The following is a 23024-nucleotide window of genomic DNA, read 5'->3' as shown; positions in this document are numbered from 1 at the left end:
CCAAGCATTTACATTTCCTAGAGTGACTACGGAACACGCAGTTTATCAAATCTAGCGCTACAAATACATAAACGTAACTCGGGTTTCCGTAACAAGGGCCTAGCATAAAGACAACTTTATATCTTGAATCCAGACCTGTATAAAAAGATTTTAAATGGATGGTTACAGTTTTAGCAATTAGGCAACTATATTTTAGAGACACTGGAGATATTGTGTCAATTTTGCTTTGGTGCAAACAATGGAGAAAATAAGTGTGACTCCATTTTGCTTTTTGTGACAAAGGCAACGGGGCACACAGGACCTGTTCCAACCAAAAGTATATAGGGGCATATTTATACTCCGTTTGCGCCGAATTTGCGTTGTTTTTTTCGACGCAAAACTAACTCCATATTTATACTTTGGCGTTAGACGCGTCTAGCGCCAAAGTTCCTGGAATTATCATCATTTTTTTGCGTGAACACCTTCCTTGCGTTAATGATATGCAAGGTAGGCGTTCCCGTCTTAAAAAATGACTCCGATGCTATTGCGTCGGATTTATACTCCCGGGCAAAAATGACGCCTGGGAGTGGGCGGGTCTAAAAAACCCGCATTTGCGCCGGATTTTAGCGCCTGGGTCAGGGCAGGCGTTAAGGGACCTGTGGGCTCAGAATGAGCCCAGAGGTGCCCTCCCCTGCCCCCAGGGACACCCCCTGCCACCCTTGCCCACCCCAGGAGGACACCCAAGGATGGAGGGACCCACCCCAGGGACATTAAGGTAAGTCCAGGTAAGTATTTTTTTTAAAAAAAAATTGTGGCATAGGGGGGCCTGATTTGTGCCCCCCTACATGCCACTATGCCCAATGACCATGCCCAGGGGACAGAAGTCCCCTGGGCATGGCCATTGGGCAAGGGGGCATGACTCCTGTCTTTGCTAAGACAGGAGTCATTTCAATGGGGGATGGGCGTCGTAAAAAAATGGCGCAAATCGGGTTAAGACGTTTTTTTTGCCTCAGCCTGACTTGCCCCATTTTTAGACGCCCAAACGCCATTTTTCCCTACGCCGGCGCTGCCTGGTGTACGTGGTTTTTTTTCACGCACACCAGGCAGCGCCGGTCGGCTAACGCCATTCAATAAATACGGCGCCCGCATGGTGCTTCAGAATGGCGTTAGCCGGCGCTAATTTTTTTGGCGCAAAACTGCGTGAGCGCAGTTTTGCGTCAAAAAGTATAAATATGGGCCATAATTTTTTTCTTTCGTCAAAAATCGAGTAAACTTAACTGTTTTAAAACTCAGTCACATCTTGCATATTTGAAAATTATTTAAGAATGTAATTATTCCATCATTTATTTCGAGAGTAAAAAATTGTGCATAACGTTCGAGTGCTCAATTTACTCCCGTGTGATACAAATACCTTAAGATTAGATTTGAGTGAAAAACTGTTTACTCCATTCTCTCTCTTGCAACTATCAAATGTTTAACATACAAGTTATTTGAGTAATAGAAACTGAGGCAAAACCTGTTTGCTTGATTACTATTATTTAAGTGTTAAATATGGCGGATTATGAATGAAACTAAGTCATGATTGTAAGTCATGCAATAATGATTTTATTGTTTGTCAGACTGCTGTGGAGCAACTTGGGAAAGACGGGTACCACAGTGGTGTTTTTTTTAGGCTATAATCAGAGGCAGAGCCGGTGTTCATGCAGCTCGGGGAAGGACACGGTACCACCCTTATAAGCTATGCTGAGAGGTGGCATTGAAGCAGTGTAGGAAGGGACTGTAGCGTACTCTAGGAGCTATTACCTAGGGCACCAGAGTAGTGGTTATTTTGGTTATACCCAGAAGCATCCATAAAGGATGGGTGCTGTAATGTTTCTTAAGTACTCCACCCAGAGGCAGTGTTGGAAGAATGCAGGAAGGACTTGTGCCGCAGTAGTGGTCTGTATTTGCTATACCCAGAGGTGGTGTTAGTGAAATGCCAGAAGGGACACGGTACCACAGCAGACTACTTCCAGAGGCGCTGTTGGAGCAACTCGGGGAGAGGACTCTGAACCACAGTCCGCATCCTAAAGATATAAAAAAAATACACAATATTTCATGTGGTGTGGTCCTCCCACGTGCAGGCTCCGGCACTCTGGATCAGCACTGCCGACTCACCAGAGCAAACAGCATGAACATGCTCCCTACACTGTTGTGTATGTTAGTGGCTTCTTATAAATACCTTCACATTCCAAGTGTCTTCATACGTCGCCCTTCTTAAGATAAAAAATTAATTCTTTCAGAGATAGGACTGTGCATTTGAGGCAGGTGTGAGGTAAAGTGTGGGGGGATTACACATTTCACTTCAAAATGCATAATTATATCGCTGGTTAGTGTGGTTCGAGATCTGCAGAGTGCTGGCATGTTCCGGGTAATGCTGGATATACTTGTGCTGGCATGTTCCAGTTAATGCTGGATATACTTGTGCTGGCATGACCAGTATTATTATTTATGTCAAAGCCAGTAAAAAAAACACAGGAAACGTGGCCTAAGCCGGTGTCCCCCCTTTCAGTGACAGCAATTACAAAATCACTTTGTCCGTGTTCTAGAGCTGCCTAAATTATAAAATAAACAGACAGAATGCCATGTTTACAACGAGTGTAGGGGATTTTGCATACATTTCAAGTATCGTGTCCTGACCCTCACAGAATCTTAAAAAATGAACATGTGGGCATTATTTATCTCCTAGAAATGTGACAACCCTTGTTACACAGCACAACACATTTTTGCTTTGAGGTACCTATAAAGACTAGTAGGCACATGCTTATCGCCAAGATGGAGCCGGAGTTCAGGCCCACTGGTCTTCCAGCTTTCACGAGGCTGATTTCGCAAGTCTTTCCTTTGTACCCATCGGCACAGTGACACACAAACTTGAACGGTGACTGCGCCACACAGGTGCCCCCATTTCGACAGCTCCATTGTCCACAAGGAGACGGGGTGCACACCTTCACACCCGTTTGAGCATCCGTCACTTCCACTTTGTTCAATGGGCACCTGAAAAAAACGAAAAAAAGAAAAAACAAGCAGTTCACCAGTTTGTAGATATGCTGCCATCTATTGGCCGGAAGAGGTAACTGGAAAGTATTTGTAAACTGAAAGGCCGCAATCGCTCTAGATCATGGGTACTCACAAACTTTTTCTCGGGGGCCAAAATTGCAGTATGGTTTGCGGCGGAGGGCCGCACTGAAGTGACAGCGGGGGGTGGGGCTTAGAGGGGGCGGGGCTTAGAGGGGGAACAACCACCCCACCCCCTTTTTCAAAACAATGCCCCTACCCCAGTAACACACACAGCGCGCACACATACAGCGCCATCTGCTCTCACCCCTACCCCAGTAACACACACAGCGCGCACACATACAGCGCCATCTGCTCTCACCCCTACCCCAGTAACGCACACAGCGCGCACACACACAGCGCCATCTGCTCTCACCCCTACCCCAGTAACACACACAGCACCATCTGCTCTCACCCCTACCCCAGTAACACACACTGCGCCATCTGCACACAGCGCCATCTGCTCCCACCCCTACCCCAGTAACACACACAGCGCCATCTGCTCTCACCCCTACCCCAGTAACACACACTGCGCCATCTGCACACAGCGCCATCTGCTCCCACCCCTACCCCAGTAACACACACAGCGCCATCTGCACACAGCGCCATCTGCTCTCACCCCTACCCCAGTAACACACAGCGCCATCTGCTCCCACCCCTACCCCAGTAACACACACAGCGCCATCTGCACACAGCGCCATCTGCTCTCACCCCTACCCCAGTAACACACACAGCGCCATCTGCTCTCACCCCTACCCCAGTAACACACACTGCGCCATCTGCTCCCACCCCTACCCCAGTAACACACACAGCGCCATCTGCACACAGCGCCATCTGCTCTCACCCCTACCCCAGTAACACACACAGCGCCATCTGCTCTCACCCCTACCCCAGTAACACACACTGCGCCATCTGCACACAGCGCCATCTGCTCTCACCCCACCCCAGTAACACACACACACAGCGCACACACACAGCGCCATCTGCTCTCACCCCTACCCAGTAACACACACAGCGCGCACACACACAGCGCCATCTGCTCTCACCCCTACCCCAGTAACACACACTGCGCCATCTGCACACAGCGCCATCTGCTCTCACCCCACCCCAGTAACACACACACACAGCGCACACACAAAGCGCCATCTGCTCTCACCCCTACCCCAGTAACACACACAGCGCGCACACACACAGCGCCATCTGCTCTCACCCCTACCCCAGTAACACACACAGCGCGCACACATACAGCGCCATCTGCTCTCACCCCACCCCAGTAACACACACAGCGCGCACACACACAGCGCCATCTGCTCTCACCCCTACCCCAGTAACACACACACACAGCGCAATCTGCTCTCACGCCTACCCCAGTAACACACACTACATTAAAAACAAATAAATAAATAACCAAAGAGCCTTACCTGACTCAAAGCACTGTAAAGATGCCACAAATGTGGAACAGCAGGCAGGCAGGCGGGCAGCAGACATGGAGCCGGTGACAGGAAGCAGATGACCAAAGCCCCATAAAAGTTAGCTGCAAGCGCTGACTTTTATGGGGCTTTGGCTTCCAGGATCGTCAGGGCAACGCCATAAACAATGGCCGCCGTATGTAAACATAGAGGAGGGCCGCGGGAGCATGCTCCCGCGGCCCTCTTCTATGTTTACATACTGCTGCCATTATGATGTGGCGTTTGTTGTGTGTCTCGCGGGCCGCCAAGCTAGGTCCGTGGGGCCGCACTTTGAGTACCGTTGCTCTAGATGTATCTATTCAGTAATCAGGACTTCCGGTATGACAAACAGGCAGCTTTACTCTCAAGGTCAAACATTAACCCTTAAAATATATCAGATATGAGGGAGCCCCAGGTTGCAGGGACATGGCACAATAACTCTCAACTAACTAGTCATGGAACTTTTAAGGCATGTTGATAGTTAAATGAAAAGTGGCGACCTCAAGAACAATGAGCTCTGTTACTTTAAATTCAAATAGTCCAGGGAGTGGCGTGGAGCAGAGTTTTTCCTCTCGATTGCCCACTGTAGGTTGGTGAGCGAGAGTGAGAAAAATCAAATAAAAGACCAGCTCATGGTGAGATTTCCCAACGCGAGTGGTCACGACAGGTCACTATCGCTCACATTAAGAAACCTGCCGCTCGCAATGAAGCTGATGTTCGAGTAGAACATCTACGCAAGTGGCAAAAAGAAGCAGCGCCCTCTTGTGCTGTGCATTGTGCCACTTGCGCTGATTTCACAGCGCAGGACAAACTTCCCGGCATTAAAAAGCAGCGTGAGCAGCGCAACTTACTACACTCTGCCGCTCGCGGAACTCTGTGCAGCGCAGGGGAGTTTTTTTTACACTTCGTGGAATTTCGCATAGCAGGACTTCACAAACTCAGCCTAGGCCCGATTTTAAGCCACGCAAGGTGGCTTAGTGTGGCGTAGCAAGTCTCATTTAAAGGTCAATGCAAGGGCTAGATCAATCTGTCCCTTTGCTGCTGGAAGACAGATTTCCTTCATCTAATTAAAGGAGTTGCAGGCAATACGCTGGTCATGTGCTAAAACAAGAGGTGTAGCTCCAGAGGAAGAAGGAAAATTCTACACACAGAGAGGTTGCAGACTAGAGGACAAGATGACGTTAGAACATTTACGTTTCTTTCCCTATAAACCAATGGACTTCTACTGTAGAAGCCATCAGAAGTGCTAATGTTTATGGAGATAGTGTGGCTGTCTGATATTAATAACATGAGACCTGCTTATATTGTGTTGTTTGTGAAACTCATCAGAGCGCTTGATGTTTTGCACTGTAGTAGAGGCACAGTGATTGACTGAATGTATTTAGCAGTGAACCTCTCAGTTCAACATATTGTAAGAACTTCTTCCTCATGGCGCTGCGAACTACAGTACAGGAAACAATTCCTAGGAACATGGCAACATTTCCAGAGTAATCATTATTCCTGTTAACCCACTGGGCAACCGCTTTAGACAGAGGAAGGTCTTCCTCATCCACTGAACCAGGCAGAGGCAAGCGGCACAGTGGAAAAGTTTTACATGACGCCTGAACTCAAAATTACTCTGTTATGAGATGTTGGCATCCATGCAAAGAAGATTGATTAACCCTGTGCAGAATAAAACTGCAGCTCATCCACGTTCTCAGGAAACAAACATTTCCGGGCATAGACTTTCATTTGTCAATTTATGGAATTTGGTGTTTTGATAACTTGCAACTATACTTTATATCCTCATCCCACAGGAAGAATGTTTCTCAATACTTTAATATACCATATCAGTAGTACCTGCACTCATATTTTCTCCATAGGTCTGCACAGCGAAAGGGACTTTGACATGGCTGGTGGGTGCAGGCATCTGAGTGACACCCGCTTGTGGTACCCTGCTGGCCTAGGAGTGTGCTGAACCCAGTGCTTTCGCCAAAGGACAGAAGCCGACCATTCAGGCGGACATCACGCATGCAACCTAAGGGAGGAGAAACAAAGCTTTATTCCAAACCAGGTATCTTTTCACTTAACTATTGCCCATAAACATGTAGAGCACACAAGGAGGGATCTGTTTACGCACTCTTCCAAAGAACATGCAGCATATCTTTGCTAAAATGTATTTAAAAAAAATACAAAACACGTTTTTTTTGTTTTTATAAGCATGTCTGGAGACACACTGCCTTACATATGTCTTTAGATTTGTCAAATAGATTTCTTGAATTATAATGTACCACTATAAATTACAATGAAAAGTTATATTGTAGAATGAGGTATGAGCAAGCAATCTCAATGCACAGTGACCCACCTGAATCAGTACAGCTGTGATGCTGTCTGCAATGTTGAACTTAGCAGGTGAAATAACTTCACCACTGGGCTCACCTAATAAACATGACATGATCAATATGCACGGTTTCTTCATTGGCACTAGGTGCTCTATTGTTCCACCTTTGAACTTGCACAGAAAGAGAATCATTACTCATGGTCCTTTAAGCACCACACCCTACCTCATGGCACTAGCATCTATTTTAAGACATCTGAACAGAGGCGAATCCATTTAAACGGAAAATGCAATTTGACTTGTGCCTTAAGTTCCTAGTAGGCCTCACATTTGGACACTGGGTCATTCTTTGGAATTGAATAAGGCTACAATTGTGTTTATTGCCAGGAGTCTCAATAACTAGAAGTGATCCAGAACTCTATGGATCCTTGAGAAGCTCTGTGTATAGCCACGTGAATGATGGCTTGTTGCAGGGTTTGTCTAATGCTGATTAACCTCTCAGAGCTCAAGCTGTCAGAGAACCCAGGTTCCTCCTTGGAGCTGGAAATTTCAAAACAGTGTCTGATTTGAATAACTACCTCTGTACAGGAGGAACACTTATGCAGCCCTGTGGTATTGCCCAATGCAAGTTCATTCTCACGGACTTAAGCTGGTTCATTCTACCTGAGTGGTAAGTGGAATAGCACAGAAAAGGAGAGCCTCGTCTAGGCAACAGACTTAAAATGTGCCCCCTATTTTAACACCAGTTTTTATAGCATTTTTTAATATAAAGAATTAGCATTTAAATGTCAATTGTTTATTGTTTCGAATAATCAAAATGCTAGATTCACACAATAATAATTTTTGGCATCCCTATCTTTATATTCACATCTGCTGATTAACATAAATGGGCAAAAAAAGTATTAAATTATGTTACACTTTAAAGTTGCCTCTGCAAGTTCTCATCTCATGTACCCGCATCATGCAGAGGGAGCTTGTTTCATGGTGAACATTTGTATACGTTATTTCAAAACAGCAGGTGTAAGACGGATTGGTAGTGTATAAATCTAAATTCAATTTTTTTTTCTGATAAACGTATGCATACAGGACCTGAAGTGGCTACTTACTGAGTGGTGATTGATAATCCTCTGAAAGTAGAGATCAAGTGGCGCGAACACAACTGTGCGTACAAAACAGCGCATCAGATATCCAAGGTATAGGAACTACTTGGACTGTAGGGCTGTACTGTTCCCATGGGGAGCAGGGTCAAGACTGATTTGCATTTAGCTGGGTCCAGACTGAGGCGGCCTGGTGAGCAAAAGAACAGATCTGTGACTGGGGTGAGTGTTTGAAAAGTTTCAGCACTCCGTCCATCATCCTTTTGTGTTGCTAAAGTTGCTCTGAGTGGCCAGGGTATGCCCAGATGTGGGTCCCTTGCTCATTGTGCCACTGGATTCAAGCTAGCCTGGCTGATGAGGAATGATACCATGGCACCAGTTCTAGGATGCTTGTTTCTGGTCCAGGGGAGACCTGTCTTGGCAGTTAGGGTTGAATTGTTCCCATGAGGAGCATGGTCAAGACTGATTTGCATTTGTCTGGGTCCAAACTGAGGTGGCATGGTGAGCAAAATAACTATGAATTAAACCCAGATCTGTGAATGGGGGTGAGAGTTTGAAAAGTTTCAGCACTCCGTCCATCATCCTTTTGTGTTGCTAAAGTTGGTCTAAGTGGCCAGGGTATGCCTAAACATGGGTCCCTTGCTCACTGTGTGACTAGATTCAAGCTAGCATGGCTGATATGGGGTGATACCCCAAAACCCGTTCTATGATACTTATTTCTGGGCCAGGGAGGACCTGGCTTAGCAGTTTGGGCTGGACTGTTCCCATGGAGAGCAGGGTCAAGACGGATTTGCATTTGGCTGGGTCCAAACTGGGGTGGTATGGTGAGCAAAAAAACAATGGATTAAACCCCGATCTGTGACTAGGGGTGAGTGTTTGAAAGGTTTTAGCACTCTGTCCATCATTGTTTTGTGTTGCTATAGGAACTACTAACAGAACCCAAGGTATCTATGATGATTGTATATGAAAAAATAGGAGACTGGCACCTGAAAGGTTATTACAGACAATGATTCTGGGAGAAATATATAGCAATAAAGGACCCTTTTAATATAACAATAAATCTGCTATTGTAAACTTCCAGGCATACTCCTAGTCTTCCAGGTAGAAAGTCTAGAGGAGTACACACAGTGGAAGCATGAAAAAGCATGGCAAAGCACGTTTCTCCTCTTTGATTTATTTCCACTAAGGGGAAACATTTTCCCACTGGAGAAACCTCGTCCCTTAATCCCATATAAGTTATGGGGTGTACTCTTTCCTTTCCCACCATAGAAAGGACCTTGCGCCTGCCATTTACAAGAGTAATTTTACTTGCTCTACAATAGTGAGAAACAGCACAAAATATTTTTTTAACACCTACGAACATTTGAGTTGTCATGTCTTCTGCAGTGGTGAATCTAATTTGTGTGCGGAAATGTCCACTCATTCTGATCTTGCGGATTGTGATATGTTTGCAAACAGACTTTTTGTGCACGTAAGTTGTGTGTACTTGGGCATACAAATTTGTGAGTCACACCCATGTATGTTAAATTGGATGTAGCTTCTGGGTGTTAAAACCTTTTGCACCATGGCATCTGTGGCGTTTCACAAAACATGATGTTGTCACCTCCTCATCTAAATTAGGATGAGGGGCCCCGGAGATTCTTAATACCCTGACAGCACAAAACCTCTACTCAGGTGTACAAAACCTTTTGTGATTCAGACCTTTTGTACTTGAACTACATTCTTAATACTAATCTCTTACTAATGTTCAACTAGTCTGCTAGAAACTACGCTTATGTTTGCAACCATGTAGGTTTCACCTTGTCATGATGTTCTATTATTCTTATTTGCATATTTATTACTAAACATTAATCAACTTATCTCTTTATGTTTAATATCGTAACATGAATGTGTGTCAGGTATTGCGATTATTCTGAAATAACATGCTGATGAACAAGGATGAGGCAGGTAGTCAGGGAAGGCTTTTAGGAAGGACTCGATGAGGCTAACAGCCAGTGGTGCATACCTCTGCAGAAGTACTGGCAATCACAACATTTCTTTCCAGTACATTACCCCACTATTGAGCATTGATGAGAACAGCGGTATGTACCATGGCTTAAGGAAACTTAAGGGGAACCCCTGCAAAGTATCTCTAGGTAGCCCACTCCCCCTTGTCCCAGTTAGGGGCCTGCTGCCCGTGCATTGTGTACTGTGCAGAGGGCCCCCCCCGGAGCTCGGAGACCTTTGTTAGGCCACTGGTAAGTACGTATATCTCTTGGAAACCCCATAGGATGAAATATTTACAACATTTTGCAACAGAGATAAAAAAAACCTTGAGATGCAATAGCTATACCTGTGTTACACTGTTAACAAGTGTCCTAAAGTTCTCTATCCATCAAATACGCTACCACTCCATATAAGGATGCATATTTAGGGAACCAACCTTGGAAATCACTGCCAGGGTGGACAGGAACGCTATTTCCCAGTATGACTCTTGTTGCTGCTATAATAGAGTTGCTCCGCCGTGCATCCATGTCTGCAGTCACCTCGCGATCACCTGCTCCGTTATTAATGCGCAAAGTGAAGGTGCTGCTGTATCTCTCCATGCTCAGCAAAACCCACTGCCCGTGGTCTATGTACAGACTGGGTAGAACCAGAGAATGCTCTTTGTCACCAAAGCTATAACGAACCCCGAAATTACCATCAACCACCTGCAAGAAGAGAAAAACTGGGATTGATAATAGCCTTTCTAGCGGACATTCGAACATGCACTTGTGTGATCTAACTCAATTCTGAAGCATGACACTACTCCCAACATGCAGTGTTCACATAATATTATTAATAAATGAGATTAAACAATTTCGATTGAAATTATACTCCTCCAAGTTTGTTCTTGGTTAGCACATTAGCAGCAGCAGGCACTTTAACCTGAACAATGCCTATTTCTCGATTCCTGTAACATATGCCCCACTGATTAACTCTGTGGGAGTGCCCCCACTGAGGGCCTCAGAGAATGAGTTTTTTACCACCTATTCCTCCTCCTGAGAATGAGAATGAGGTTTTAGCTTCTCAGGAGGGACTAAGATTCCAGTTCAACAAAGCCACATTATAAGATGGCTGCAGAACCTTTTGCTGACATCTCACTGCACAGTTATATCACTGTCTGTACTTCTAGATTTCGATACATTGGAGGCCACTTTCGTGCAGTGACGTAGAATCTCATTGCACTAACATGCCTGAAGACATGTTAAAATAAGCGTTCTAGGTGTGATGGATGGTGAGATATGGATGGTGAGATACAGAGGTGCGCTATACTGGTGCAAGATACTCTTTATTGATACTTGGTTTCAGCTAGAGGACCAAGGAAGAGGAAAGCTAGGCTGTAGTCTCCTGGGGTGGGACAGGCAGTGGTGGTTTGTTTGGCCACTCCCTTCCACTTCCATACCTACTTTCTTATGTGACCCTCAAGTCAATACAGAAACACCCTCAATTCCAGCTCCTCACACACACACACACACACACACACACACACACACACATTTAAGACACTATACAACTCAGGCACCACCTTCCTCAACAGTTGCATTTCCTTCCACCAACCACCCAAACACCCCAGGACTCCTGTTCGCACACATCCCACGCATACACAAAACCAGACCAGGAGGACAGGCATTCTCTTACATCAGTCCTAAAGTGTGGAACAACCTCTCACTCCACATCAGATCCTCCTCCTCTCTTCTTGATTTCTACAACAAGCTGAAGACCTGGCTTTTCTATTAACCAACCTACCACAGGCAGGGCTTGGTGTACACACCTGCTGAGCACCAGGATATCTTTGCGGGTGACAGTGCTCTTTACAAATACAAATAACATAACGTAACAAGCCATCTGGACATGACAACACTTAACTGGTGTAGGAGGATACTAAAGCTAATCCTTTTATGTACTTACTCAGTGGCTTTTATTGGGTCTCCCAGTAGCTTTACATGCACATTCTTCAGTTTCAGAGGCCACCTGTGCCACAGGGTAACACACGACCTGTCCAGCTTGCTGTAGGTAAGAGTTGCTTTGATCTGAACTTGAAGTCCAGTTATTAATGTTGTTGCCATACTTGTTTCAGATGCAGACCAGTAATGTTGATACAGTTTGCATAGCTACTTCTGTAAGGCTTGATGACATAAGAAAGAGGATAATCAGGTGATGCCCTTCACCTTCCTTCCTGCCTTCCCAGGTGGTACTGGCACAGCTTGTAGAACTTTTGGATGGCCCAGTTCAAAGGATGTACCCTCTTCTGGAGTAGAGATGGCTCATCACTGGGGCATCTCCTGTAGTATCTGGCTAAATGTTTATATCCTAATTACTACACATCTACTCCTAAGGGTGCTCTGCTTTATCTTAAGAAGCAGTAAGATGGCCGAGGTGTGACATACAAGTATTCTTGACTTCATCAGGACAAGATGGTCTGACCACCCACTCTTTGACTCTTAGGGCTGCCTTTGTAGGTGCACTATCCATTGAATTTGCAAGATAACTTGTAACATTCCAGCCTTTACTGCTGCTTCCAGAATACAACTTGTATGCCTTGAAAAAGTCACATTGATGATGAAACACATGTCGGCTGTTGAAGATTAACATAAAAGACCAATAAAAGGATTTTGGTTTTACCTATTTTCCTATGCATCCTTACTGTAAAGGGATTGTATACTGAAACAGAAAAACTGTAAAATACTTGTGTGCGGAGGGTATTTTTTGCTTATGACTATATTGGTTCCTAATGGGACCAATAATGTACTAGCCCAGGGTAGTGGGGCTTTCATACCTGACCAACACCATAAAAAAACATTTGTTTTGTTGTTAACATTTTCCACTAAATTGGTATATATCGTTTGTGCATGGAGGTGCAAGACTTATTCCACTACTACACATTCTCTTGTTTCATTACACTGTCATTAGCCCTATGTGTGTGTCCACTTGTCTCTGAATTCTGTAACTGATTTCACTTAAAAAGAATCTTAGGTCTGTTAATAAAGTTAGAGGTGGCGTGACTCAGCCGGCTTGGGGAGAGCCACAGTTCTTAGAGTTCAGTGGAGCTTCTTGTGTTTATAGGGGGTTGAACACCATCTCCAGGATTGATGTCAGGCAGATTTGTGGCTTACTGGCGGGGACATGGATCCCATTTACTGTAGACTAAGGGGGTCATTATGATCCCTGGCGGTTCAGCCCGCCATGCCGGCAGTGGGTAAAAAGACTGCCACCGGCATGGCGGGCTGAACCGCCATATAATGTACACATGGAGGGCTGACCTCCACCGCCAGGCGGCCTCCAACAGGCAGCCTGACGGTGGAAGGAGTCATCATCTGACAGGGCAGCGCTGCTTCCCCTCGGATAATGATCCCTACAGCCACCAGCCTTTCCCTGGCAGGTTCCCCAGCCAAGGAAAGGCTGGAAGGAGGGCTGCTCTGGGGCCCCTGGGGGCCCCTGCACTGCCCATGCAATTAGCATGGGCAGTGCAGGGGCCCCTGTGCAGTGCCCCATCGCGCAGGTCACTGCCCAATTTACGGGCAGTGATCTGCGCGACGGGTGCAGCTGCACCTGCCGCACATAGCCATTGACGGCGGCTCCACAAGGAGCTGCCGGCAATGTCCCGGCCAGGCATTCTGCTAGGCTGGTGGGCGGAACCGACCCAGCAGAATGTTCTTTATGCGGCCGGCGGGGTCCCAGGGAGGCTGGCGGTCAGTTAAATGACCGCCAAGCCTGAACACGGCGGTAAAGATCGCCGTGTTCATTATGAGGGCCAAAATTCTGGTTTGTCCAGAAGATTACCACTACAAGTGGGACCTCCCTTTTCTCTGCTGCAGCTATCAAGCTGGCTCCCGCCATACCCCGAGGTGTGCTGTGCTCAGGCCTCATGGCAGTCTGAGGCAGGTGTATCGACATGAGGCACAGATGACATCTGTTCAGAAGGCAATGGGGACCAATAATAACTTTAGGTGAGCCACTCCTATCCCTTTTGATGGAGAGAAACTAGCCGAGTGGTGGAGGAATATCAGAGGTGAACCTTGAGTGTCAAGGGACCGAGAGGCCTTTCCAAGCTGAGATTGGGTCTGACTTGTTTCTTGATGGGAATACAGAGACAGATTCACTGCCTTCTGAGCACTGTTGTGTTCAGTATGTACTTACTGGCACAGCTGGGGAGACCCCATTTGGGACTCACTTACATGACGGGATCTGGAACTCTGCTGCGTGGAACATCTGCAGAGGGTTATCTTGGCATGTCTATTAGAGACTTAAACATAACTTAACTAAGAAAAACTGCTTTCAGCCTAGAGATGAAGTCCATTCAGACTACCATGGCAAATTCAAAGTAGGGGGCCAAGGTGGACTTGTCAAAGTTGTCAAAGCCCTGTTGGCCTATTTGCAAGCCCCTCATAAAAATAATGACAAAATAGAGAACAGAAGAGGCAGGCTTGTGAACTCTTTATAGGGTTATTGGAATCCAAAACAGGAGCCTTGGATATCAAACTGACCATCTTGGAGAGAAGTAAGTAACTGGGACCAGGCTTGAGTTAGGGTCTCTCACTGCTACAGATGCCATGAAGAATTCTGGTGATTGGCTGCTGAGTCAAGCATCAGGCTGGAGATCAAAGATGAAACTCTACCACACTTTAGGAGGGTAGTCTGTATTAGATTCCTGGAGATGCCAATGGAGGCAGGTAAAACATGTAAGAGATAGAAGATTCCTTGTCCACCCTTGTGTAACCTAAAATAAAGGGTTGTCCTATCCACTTGAAAGAGTTGATCAAAATGGTTGCCAAAGTGCAATTGTAACAAGAAACCTTGTGCCACACTGCAGGAAAAGTCAGACAGTGAAAAATAAATCTGAAAATTGGCCTCTGCCATGAAGGCGATATCGTAGAGGAATAGCAAAAATCTGATGTTTCTGTACCTGAGATTTAGTCACTAGAGCATACGAGTGAGTTACAGGAGCTGCATAAAGAACTGCTAGAGTTGGGGGTCAGGGCATCGGACTGATCTACTGTGAAACTGGGGGCACAGCAGGATGATAGGATCCATATGGTAATACAAACCAACAGAGCTAAGCACTTTGCGGATAGTATTACACCAAATAACGATTCTAGTTGGGCAAATGAACTGAACTGAGAAGTTGCATAAAAGGGTGGGTACTACAGAACTTTCAAAAATACACAAAAAGTACATATTCTATTATTTGCTGTGTGAAACAATCTGCATGAGAATCAGTGTTGCCATCATAAAGGACAGCATATACCTACCTCCATCCTGATGTAGGCCCTTGCGTCTGTGGTTGACATCATGAGAATGGTGCCAAAAGTTGTGCGTGTCCGCACCATCAGCTGAACCCGGGTACTGTGGGTGCTGAGAGGGTCTTTCAATTGATAATCAATCCAACTTTCTTTTGCAAAAGACCACTCCGGAAGAACTGAAAGGGCAGACATGAGAAGAAAGTGAGAAATGCTGTGGGGATATAGCTCAAATAGCAAAGTCCCCCAAGATCACAGTCGGCTTTACATCACATTTACATAGTTGTCACAGTGGTGGCCTTTAGAAGAGAACACATGCATGACAGATAATGTTATCTTAATTTATAGTATGTAGGTTTGTGTAGCACAGCTTATCTCCCGGTAGGGTATCCAGGCACTGGAACAGGCGTATAGGCATAGGTACCTTTAATTTAAAACCGTATAAGGTTATGGAATTATCAAACTAAAAGAGACTTTATCTATTGGCAAGGTGTTTTCCTTCGACTTAGTTTACTTTTACCTTTTGGGCATGATGGTTCTGAAGTGAGTGCAACACTTCATCTCAAGAGAGGAGCTTTGGGAATCTATCTTGTGAAATCACGGGTCTGCAGAGTAAATTGATTATGATATCTCTCCTTTTTTAATGAACAACTCCTGGAGTTGTCCTGCGTTGAGGTAGTTTCAGGGACTGTACCTTTTATGTGATTTAGAAGGTGATTCATGTTTACTGAGAAGTTAAGCATCCAGTCAGTGAAGGGAAGGTAATATTCCAATCTTCTTCGGCTAGAGTTTGGTTGTAAGAAGACGAGTCCAGTGAGTTCCACATACCTTTGCTGCAGCTGCCGCCCGAATACCCAGGATTGCAGTCACAGCTGAAAGAGCCCCAGTCACTGAGGCACACTCCATGGACTCCACAGGAGGGCATCCCTGCCACCTGGCACACTCCGTCTGTCAGGGCACAGCCTGGTTCACTATACAAAGATTCAGCAGGTCTCTCCAAATCATACATCTGGCAGGAAAGAGAACAGCCAGTAAGCAAACCTCACATACCTCTGTTCTAGGTGAAGAGCTCTATCGTCCAAGAATGAAAAATGGTATTTAAAAAAATACATTCTCTACCCTTTCCCCTTTTCGAAATCGAATGAATCCACTTAAATCTGTTGAGCTATCAGACCTTATTCTTGAAGCCTCTCACGGGCCGTCTTTTAAACATTTTATTCCCTCTTGAAATTCTACAAAGTCTCCACTTAAAATGTGAATTCTCATTATTCGAACATACCCACTGCAATGGTTAAGGCTGTCTCATATGCATTGTCCTTGTTTTTTCATGTTAGTCCTACCAGAGATACTCCCTTACTGTCCACAGTAGCAAAACCATGGCAATTAATTTGTGCATTGTAGCTTTGCACAGGAGTCCACCAATATACGGCCTGTGGGGCTTTTTCAGAATTTGGACTCTGGTCCGTCAGCCTGCAAGGGCAATGGAAGGATTTACTCTGCTGCCGTTGCGGAAATCCATATGCCTTATTTAGACATCTCCACCAGCCATGCAGATATCTCTATTTCTTCAGAATAGCTGCCATGGTGGTGGCTGTGTTGAATGCACTGAAAGTGTCCTGAGCAGATGGCAGATTTAAAAAAGCTTTTTGTTTTTTTTAAAAACAGACTCCCAAAGTAGGACCAATAGATACCTCATCCAGTCTTTAACCCACCGTTAAACACCCCAGCTAGTCATTAGACACCACCCTCAGAAACTCTAAGTCTAGGTGCAGACACCCCAGTAGACCCTCAAAAAAACCAAGCCAGTCCCTAGAGACATTGAGGGGCTGATTTATGAGCAGTTTGCCCCATGCTTACTGCAAGCAGTGTGGTACATGCATGGCACAAGCTACTAAGTCATATTTTTGAAGCCACGCAAAGCCATTTTGTGTGGCTTTGAATGGCCTCAAAAATATGGAGCAAGGCAGTACAAATCACTGTGTTTCCTTACTCTGCGCCAGGGAGTTATTTCATGGGTGTTGTGTCGGTGTTCCCATGCAATTCCAATTTGTTTTGCACATTTCAGGATTTACCAAACCTAGTAAGCCTGGCAATGCGGCAAAAAGATACGCCTATCCAGGATAATTGTTTTTGTGGAGGAAGATGTCTGTTCCTGCAGAAAAACGATCCTGCATGCAACAGAGGCACCCTTGCACCATGGTGCAAGGTACCTGCTTTGGCGTTAGGCAGCTAAAAGGGTGCAAGCGCGGGGGAAAGGACAGGAATGTGCCATATTGGATAAATATGGCACAATATTGCCCTTTCCCTGTGAAGCAAGGCATTGCATCCCCTGCGCCACCAAGTCCATAAACCTGGGCCTTATTCTCTTCAGATACCTTAAGTCCACCATGACACCATCTGCAGGCCCCCAGAGATCCTCCAATGATATTCTGACAACCCACTTCATCCAAACATACCTCAGCTCACCCTCTATCCACCTTCAAAAACCCCTACATGGTCCTTAGACTATACCAGAGATCTTCAACCTGTGTTCAGGTGCCCTAACATGGTTCTTTGAGATTATTCAAAGATGGTCTGCCTGCATTTAGATATTCCCAGCTTGATCTTAAACACAATAGTTAGCCTGAATACATTACCAGAGACCCTCAGCTTTCCATCGATCATCCACAGTTGTTACTTAAGTGCCCATGGCCTACCCTCAGAGCCTCTTGGGTTGGCCCCAGAACCTTCCAGCTTACTCACTGAAAACATTGGCAAGGCCCCAGAGGCTCTCAGCCGGCTTCAAATCCAACCCATTTGCACACTACTTGTCCTTACACAGCAGGCCCACAACAGAGACCCTGGCCCATAGACATCTCTCACCTGTATTCAAACACCTGGAGACCCTCAGCCAGACTTCTGAGAAACCTGACTTCTTATTAGAAAACACCTGCTCACCTTCAGATACAACTAGCTGGCAATTAGATACCTTTATGTAATCTTCAGACTCCCAGATGTTACACCATCATTTTGGCCTCAGTGAGGTTCAGAGAACCCTATATGGCCCTCAGTCACCAGCAGATAAGGCTTCAAGAGTGTCATCTTACCCTCAGTTGCTCATAGATTTCTATCAGACACCACCCCAACTGCTTCTTGAGCATCCCCAGTCGACACTCAGAACCCCTTGACATGCCCTGTGGCACCCCCTGCACATCCCAGAAGATACACACAACCCCAGACCACTAAGATATACTAAGGCCCTATGTCAGACACAACCATTCCCGTCCTGCCTTCAGACACCACCAGCTGGTGTTAAAAAAAGACTGCTCTCAGGGCCAGTAGTGTGCCTTCAGACACCCCCACAATGCCCTCCAGCATGCCGTCATAATCCAGGAGCATCTTCTTGGAGGCCCTTGGGCTTCCTCTGCCCTCAGCTGGTCCTTAAACACTCCTCCAGGGACCAGTGGGTGGCCCTAGCAAGCCCTAAAAAGCCACTCCACCTACCTTCAGTCAACCCCAGCTTTCACTTCCCTTGCCAGCCTTTCGAAAACCCTTGGCCTTAAAAAAAACCCAGAAACTTCATGGCACCCATCAGAACTCCCCACCAGGCAACAGCCTGCTGAACTTCAGGGAGCACCATCCAGCCTTCAAACCCCTTCAGTCAACACTCCTTAACTTGCCAAATATATTCTGACCTTTAATGAAAGGGGAACAGGCTGCATCCCCACCCAAACCTACCGGTAGCTGACTCCCACTAACTGTATGTTTCTTATTTGCTGACTTTTCATAGCTGTTTAACTATCTGCTCAAACAAACTACTGATCTTACTTGTGACTATTGAAACTCCTAGACATTCTTCACTGCAAGGGTTGGATTAGGCTTGAATGAAAACCTAAGTAGAATTTAAATAGAAAGACTATCAAGAAAGGTTTATCTTATTCCCTTCTCACTCCTTATTTTATATTCCAATAACAAAGTGATACAGGAAACTGAACAACTAGAAAATATTATGCACTGGAAATTGAAAGCACTATTTCTACAATATTTTTATTGATGAGTGTTGATGATAAAGTTATATGACAGAGGATGTTAAATGTACTGTCTAGTTAATGTAAGCTGAGCTATAATACAAGACAAAGAAACAAGAATCCACTTCCTTTGTCCGAACTGTAAAACAATCCCAGCCCCTTCACTTCTGACCTTCAGGAAAGAACTCAAGAGCCTTCTCTTCTCACTCTACATTTCCTTTTCCAAAGTCCCACTCTCCCTCCCTCTCAGCCTGACCTTTTACCATACATAGAAGAGGCTTTTTTGACATATAGAATAACCGAAGCCCAAAAGATACAGCAATAAAGACCAGAATTTAACAAACATGTTGATCATGTACAATATGAAAACATCAGTTTGCTATATAAATGACCTCCACCACCAAAAAAATATATCAGAAAAGACAAGGACCTAATGGCCTATAAGAGCATCAGTTCACTTTAACAAAGGGCTGGTCATGATGTAAGCAGTCGCATATTTTGATTACCTTTGAGCTAGACTAACAGTAAACATTAGGGGAAGTGCACCGAATAAATATTTTTAAATGCAGAAATCTCATATCTCTGCAGCCTCACTGGGGCAGCATATTTCATTTTCTAAAGCAGTTTCTAGATTTAAAATGCACGTTGGAGATCCTATGGCGTGAGTTCTGTGGCGCCCTCGTTCATCCTTCTCTTTGCTATGAAGCCACGGATCACTGGAATGTAGCCGTGGGCAGCACAAGGGCGGTGGAGTCTGTGGCTTCTGCCTTGAGTTTACAGACCGCGCTGAAAAACAACGTAGGCGCTAACATACTGATGTCAATCTTAGCAATGACCCCCGGGTTCTCCTCACCAATTATGATTAAATTGATCAGTGTCCCCACTGAGGATCAGAGAATCTTACCTTGCTGTCAACAATTAGATTCCTAATGCATCCTATGAATCCTTTGTAGCTTAGTCCTTGATCAGGATGAGATATAACATCCTTGATGCCTCCAAGTTGCAAAGGCTGGTAAACATTTAGGAATCTAAAAAGAAATTAAATGAAACCCAACTGAAAAATGCAACCTAATAATTAATTTTTCAAATCTTTTCTGAAGCTCCTATTTTCTGGTGTATTCTCTTAACTTACCTCTCATTTCCTGGCGTCTCGCCTGAAACCTCACATTGCACTTGTGCCTCCTGTGACATCTCCACTGCGGGGACTCTGCCTTCATTCACCAAAACAGCTGAACAGTGATCGAGAATCATCTGCACCTTCTGAACAACAACGTTTGCATTAATACGTCACACTTGGCAAAAACAAATCTCTCCACTCCAAACAACCCAATTACAATAACTGACAATGTCCTCAAACCTAGCTGGTTTTGCTTCCGACCTTTTGTCCAGCTCTTTCATGAAAGCAAATAGACATGCGATTGTTTCCTAGATCATAAAAGGCTTGATTTAGTATTCAGTGATACCAAAAAAATCTTCCCATTTGTGGAGCTAGCACCAGTGGAGTAAATGCCGGCTCACTGGAGAAAGTGGTAAATCCAGCCTTGCAGAATTCTCCACCTGTAGAGAATACTCTGGTGGAGTTACCTTTGGATTATCTCGCAGATACTTGAAGGTAATTGCATTAGAGGAATATCCACTAACATAGAACACTTCCTTGGAGGATTTACCTCCTCCACCACAAATCAGAGCATTTTCCATTTTACAGTATCAACTTTAAATTTGGTCCAAAGAATATAAAATGGGTGGGCGGACAGTATTCTTTAAACAAGCGTCAATATCCCATTCTAATTTAGTTATTTAATAGTTCTGTAACGTATTGCACATCACCTTTTAGCCACTTTACATTGTTGCAGACTTTAGATTGCTCACACTGTACAAACCAAGCCAGTCTCTAATTTGTTCTACTATTAAAATAGTTTTCATGTGTCCCATCTGAATCTTGACCAGAAATTGGTGTTCAAATATTCTTCTTATTTCTGTGTGGCAGGGGACTACGAATTTTAGTGACAATTGTATAAGCTGGGTACAAAGAACATAATTAGTACTATGTTCGCCGTTCAGGTTGTTATTAAGCAGCATTATGCTACATTCCTGTGTTCCTGAAATGAATCAGCTGAGACGGTAGCGCCACGGTTGGATACAGACTCTATGTAAGAGACTGTGATGGTGGCAGATTTATTGGTGAAATATATGATAAAACAGGGTCTTGGAGAACAGGTAAAGGGCAATGTACTGAACCAACAAAGGTGATGAGTTGTATGCTTGCAAATGTGTCAGCCACCGGCATTGGCTTGACTCAGGGATGCAGGACAGTCATTTTATTGCCCATTGTACCACTCAAGATGGTGAGCAATAATATGCACATCAGGCTTGGTCCTGCCCTAACTAAAAAAAAACAGCCCGAGCTGCTAAGTAATGTCTGCTCTGAACAGAAACAGTAATAACAGAGAAAGATTCCGTGTAAGCCGTTAGTGTGCCGCGTTCCCATACCTTTCCATCGCTTGTAATTTGTATGTGATGCCAGTGACGGTCGGCCACGTTGACGTTTGACGGTAACAGAAGGACTAGCGATCCAGAGCCATGGCTTATCGTTAACGATGGCGTGCCCCTCTTTAGTTCTGCAAGAAAGCAAAACATAATGTATCTGGCATTACTCTTTCTTCTGAAACATTTTAACTTATAGTATAGAAGCTCAGCCTACTTGCATCTTCTACAGATTGTTTATAGGGCTAGCTGTAATAACTTCGATCACTAATGTTTGGAATATGGAACAGTTGTTGGACATAGGATATGTCCATCTCCATCGTAATATTGAAGCTTGCATTTTGTTTCAGTTTTGTGCATAATCCCTTTAGAAATATGTCAAATAAAACACCTAGGCCCATATTTATGGGCTTTGTGGCGCAGCAAGCCGCCTTTCTGTGCTGCCCTGCGTCACAGGGAAAGGGCAGGAATGCGCCATATTTATACAATATGGCACATGCCTGTGCTTACCCCTGCACTGGCGCCATGGTGCAAGGGTGCCTGCATCGCATGCAGGATTGTTTTTATGCAGGAAACACCTTTCCCACAAAAACAATCCTGTTAAGCTCTTTGCTCTTTCTATGTGTGCAGCAGAATGCAGATAGAGGAAAAAAGAGGAAACATTAACGCATTTCTCCTCGTTATGTCTCTCCTGGGAGGTGTATCTTTTTAGGACATTCCCAGGTTTACAAGTTCTTGTAAATCTAGGAATGTGTCAAAATCCACGGATGTTGCATGTGAACACCCACCAACACCCATGGAAAATCCTCGTTACATTACTCAAGATTTATGAAGCTATGCAGGGCCACACAAGGTGAACTTGCGTGGCTTCATGAATCTCACTTAAGGTTTGTGTTGCTGTTGCACAAAGTTCTGTGGTGCAAGAGCAACACAAATCAGGCTATAAATATGGCCCTTAATCTAAACAGACCGGCATCAATAGTTGGTCATTTTGCAATTGTCTGTCTCCAGCTGTAAAAAGATACAAGATCGCAGTTTTGCAAACACCAATACGAGAGTTAAGAATAAAGATTATGGCACCAGATTTAAATCATGCTTGTTCTGCAAAAAGGTGAGGATATCAAAAAGTAAGTATGTGCAGGTTTGCAGAGAAAGTGGCCATGGGTGTGAAAGGAAAACTATCAACATAAAGTGAATTGTCAAGTTTGTCAAAGGCAATTAAATATCCATATATCTTTTAATGTGATATATATATAGACAACATGCAATTAAGTAATTTTTACATTAATAACTTTATGTGACACGTTCAAATGATTCCAAGGTGATTTTCTAAAATGCTC

The 23024-nt window shown here is 44.8% G+C and overlaps 1 protein-coding gene across 2 annotated transcripts in view; it reads right to left on the bottom strand.

Annotated features, from left to right (window-relative positions):
- The window catches only part of LOC138282681 (neural-cadherin-like), a 380719-nt gene that overhangs the window by 6104 nt on the left and 351591 nt on the right, over positions 1–23024 (bottom strand). For both annotated transcript variants that reach the window (XM_069220493.1, XM_069220494.1), the window contains exons 24-31: positions 21691–21818; positions 20333–20460; positions 20105–20228; positions 16022–16202; positions 15206–15372; positions 10357–10624; positions 6360–6537; positions 2759–3012 (exon numbers count right to left, since the gene is read on the bottom strand). In XM_069220493.1, coding sequence (XP_069076594.1) covers positions 2759–3012; positions 6360–6537; positions 10357–10624; positions 15206–15372; positions 16022–16202; positions 20105–20228; positions 20333–20460; positions 21691–21818 — 1428 coding nt within the window. The remainder of the gene's footprint in view (positions 1–2758; positions 3013–6359; positions 6538–10356; positions 10625–15205; positions 15373–16021; positions 16203–20104; positions 20229–20332; positions 20461–21690; positions 21819–23024) is intronic.

Source organism: Pleurodeles waltl, chromosome 2_2 (assembly GCF_031143425.1).
Source record: "Pleurodeles waltl isolate 20211129_DDA chromosome 2_2, aPleWal1.hap1.20221129, whole genome shotgun sequence".
Classification (NCBI taxonomy): domain Eukaryota; kingdom Metazoa; phylum Chordata; class Amphibia; order Caudata; family Salamandridae; genus Pleurodeles; species Pleurodeles waltl.
This window is presented reverse-complemented; position numbering and strand designations above follow the sequence as displayed.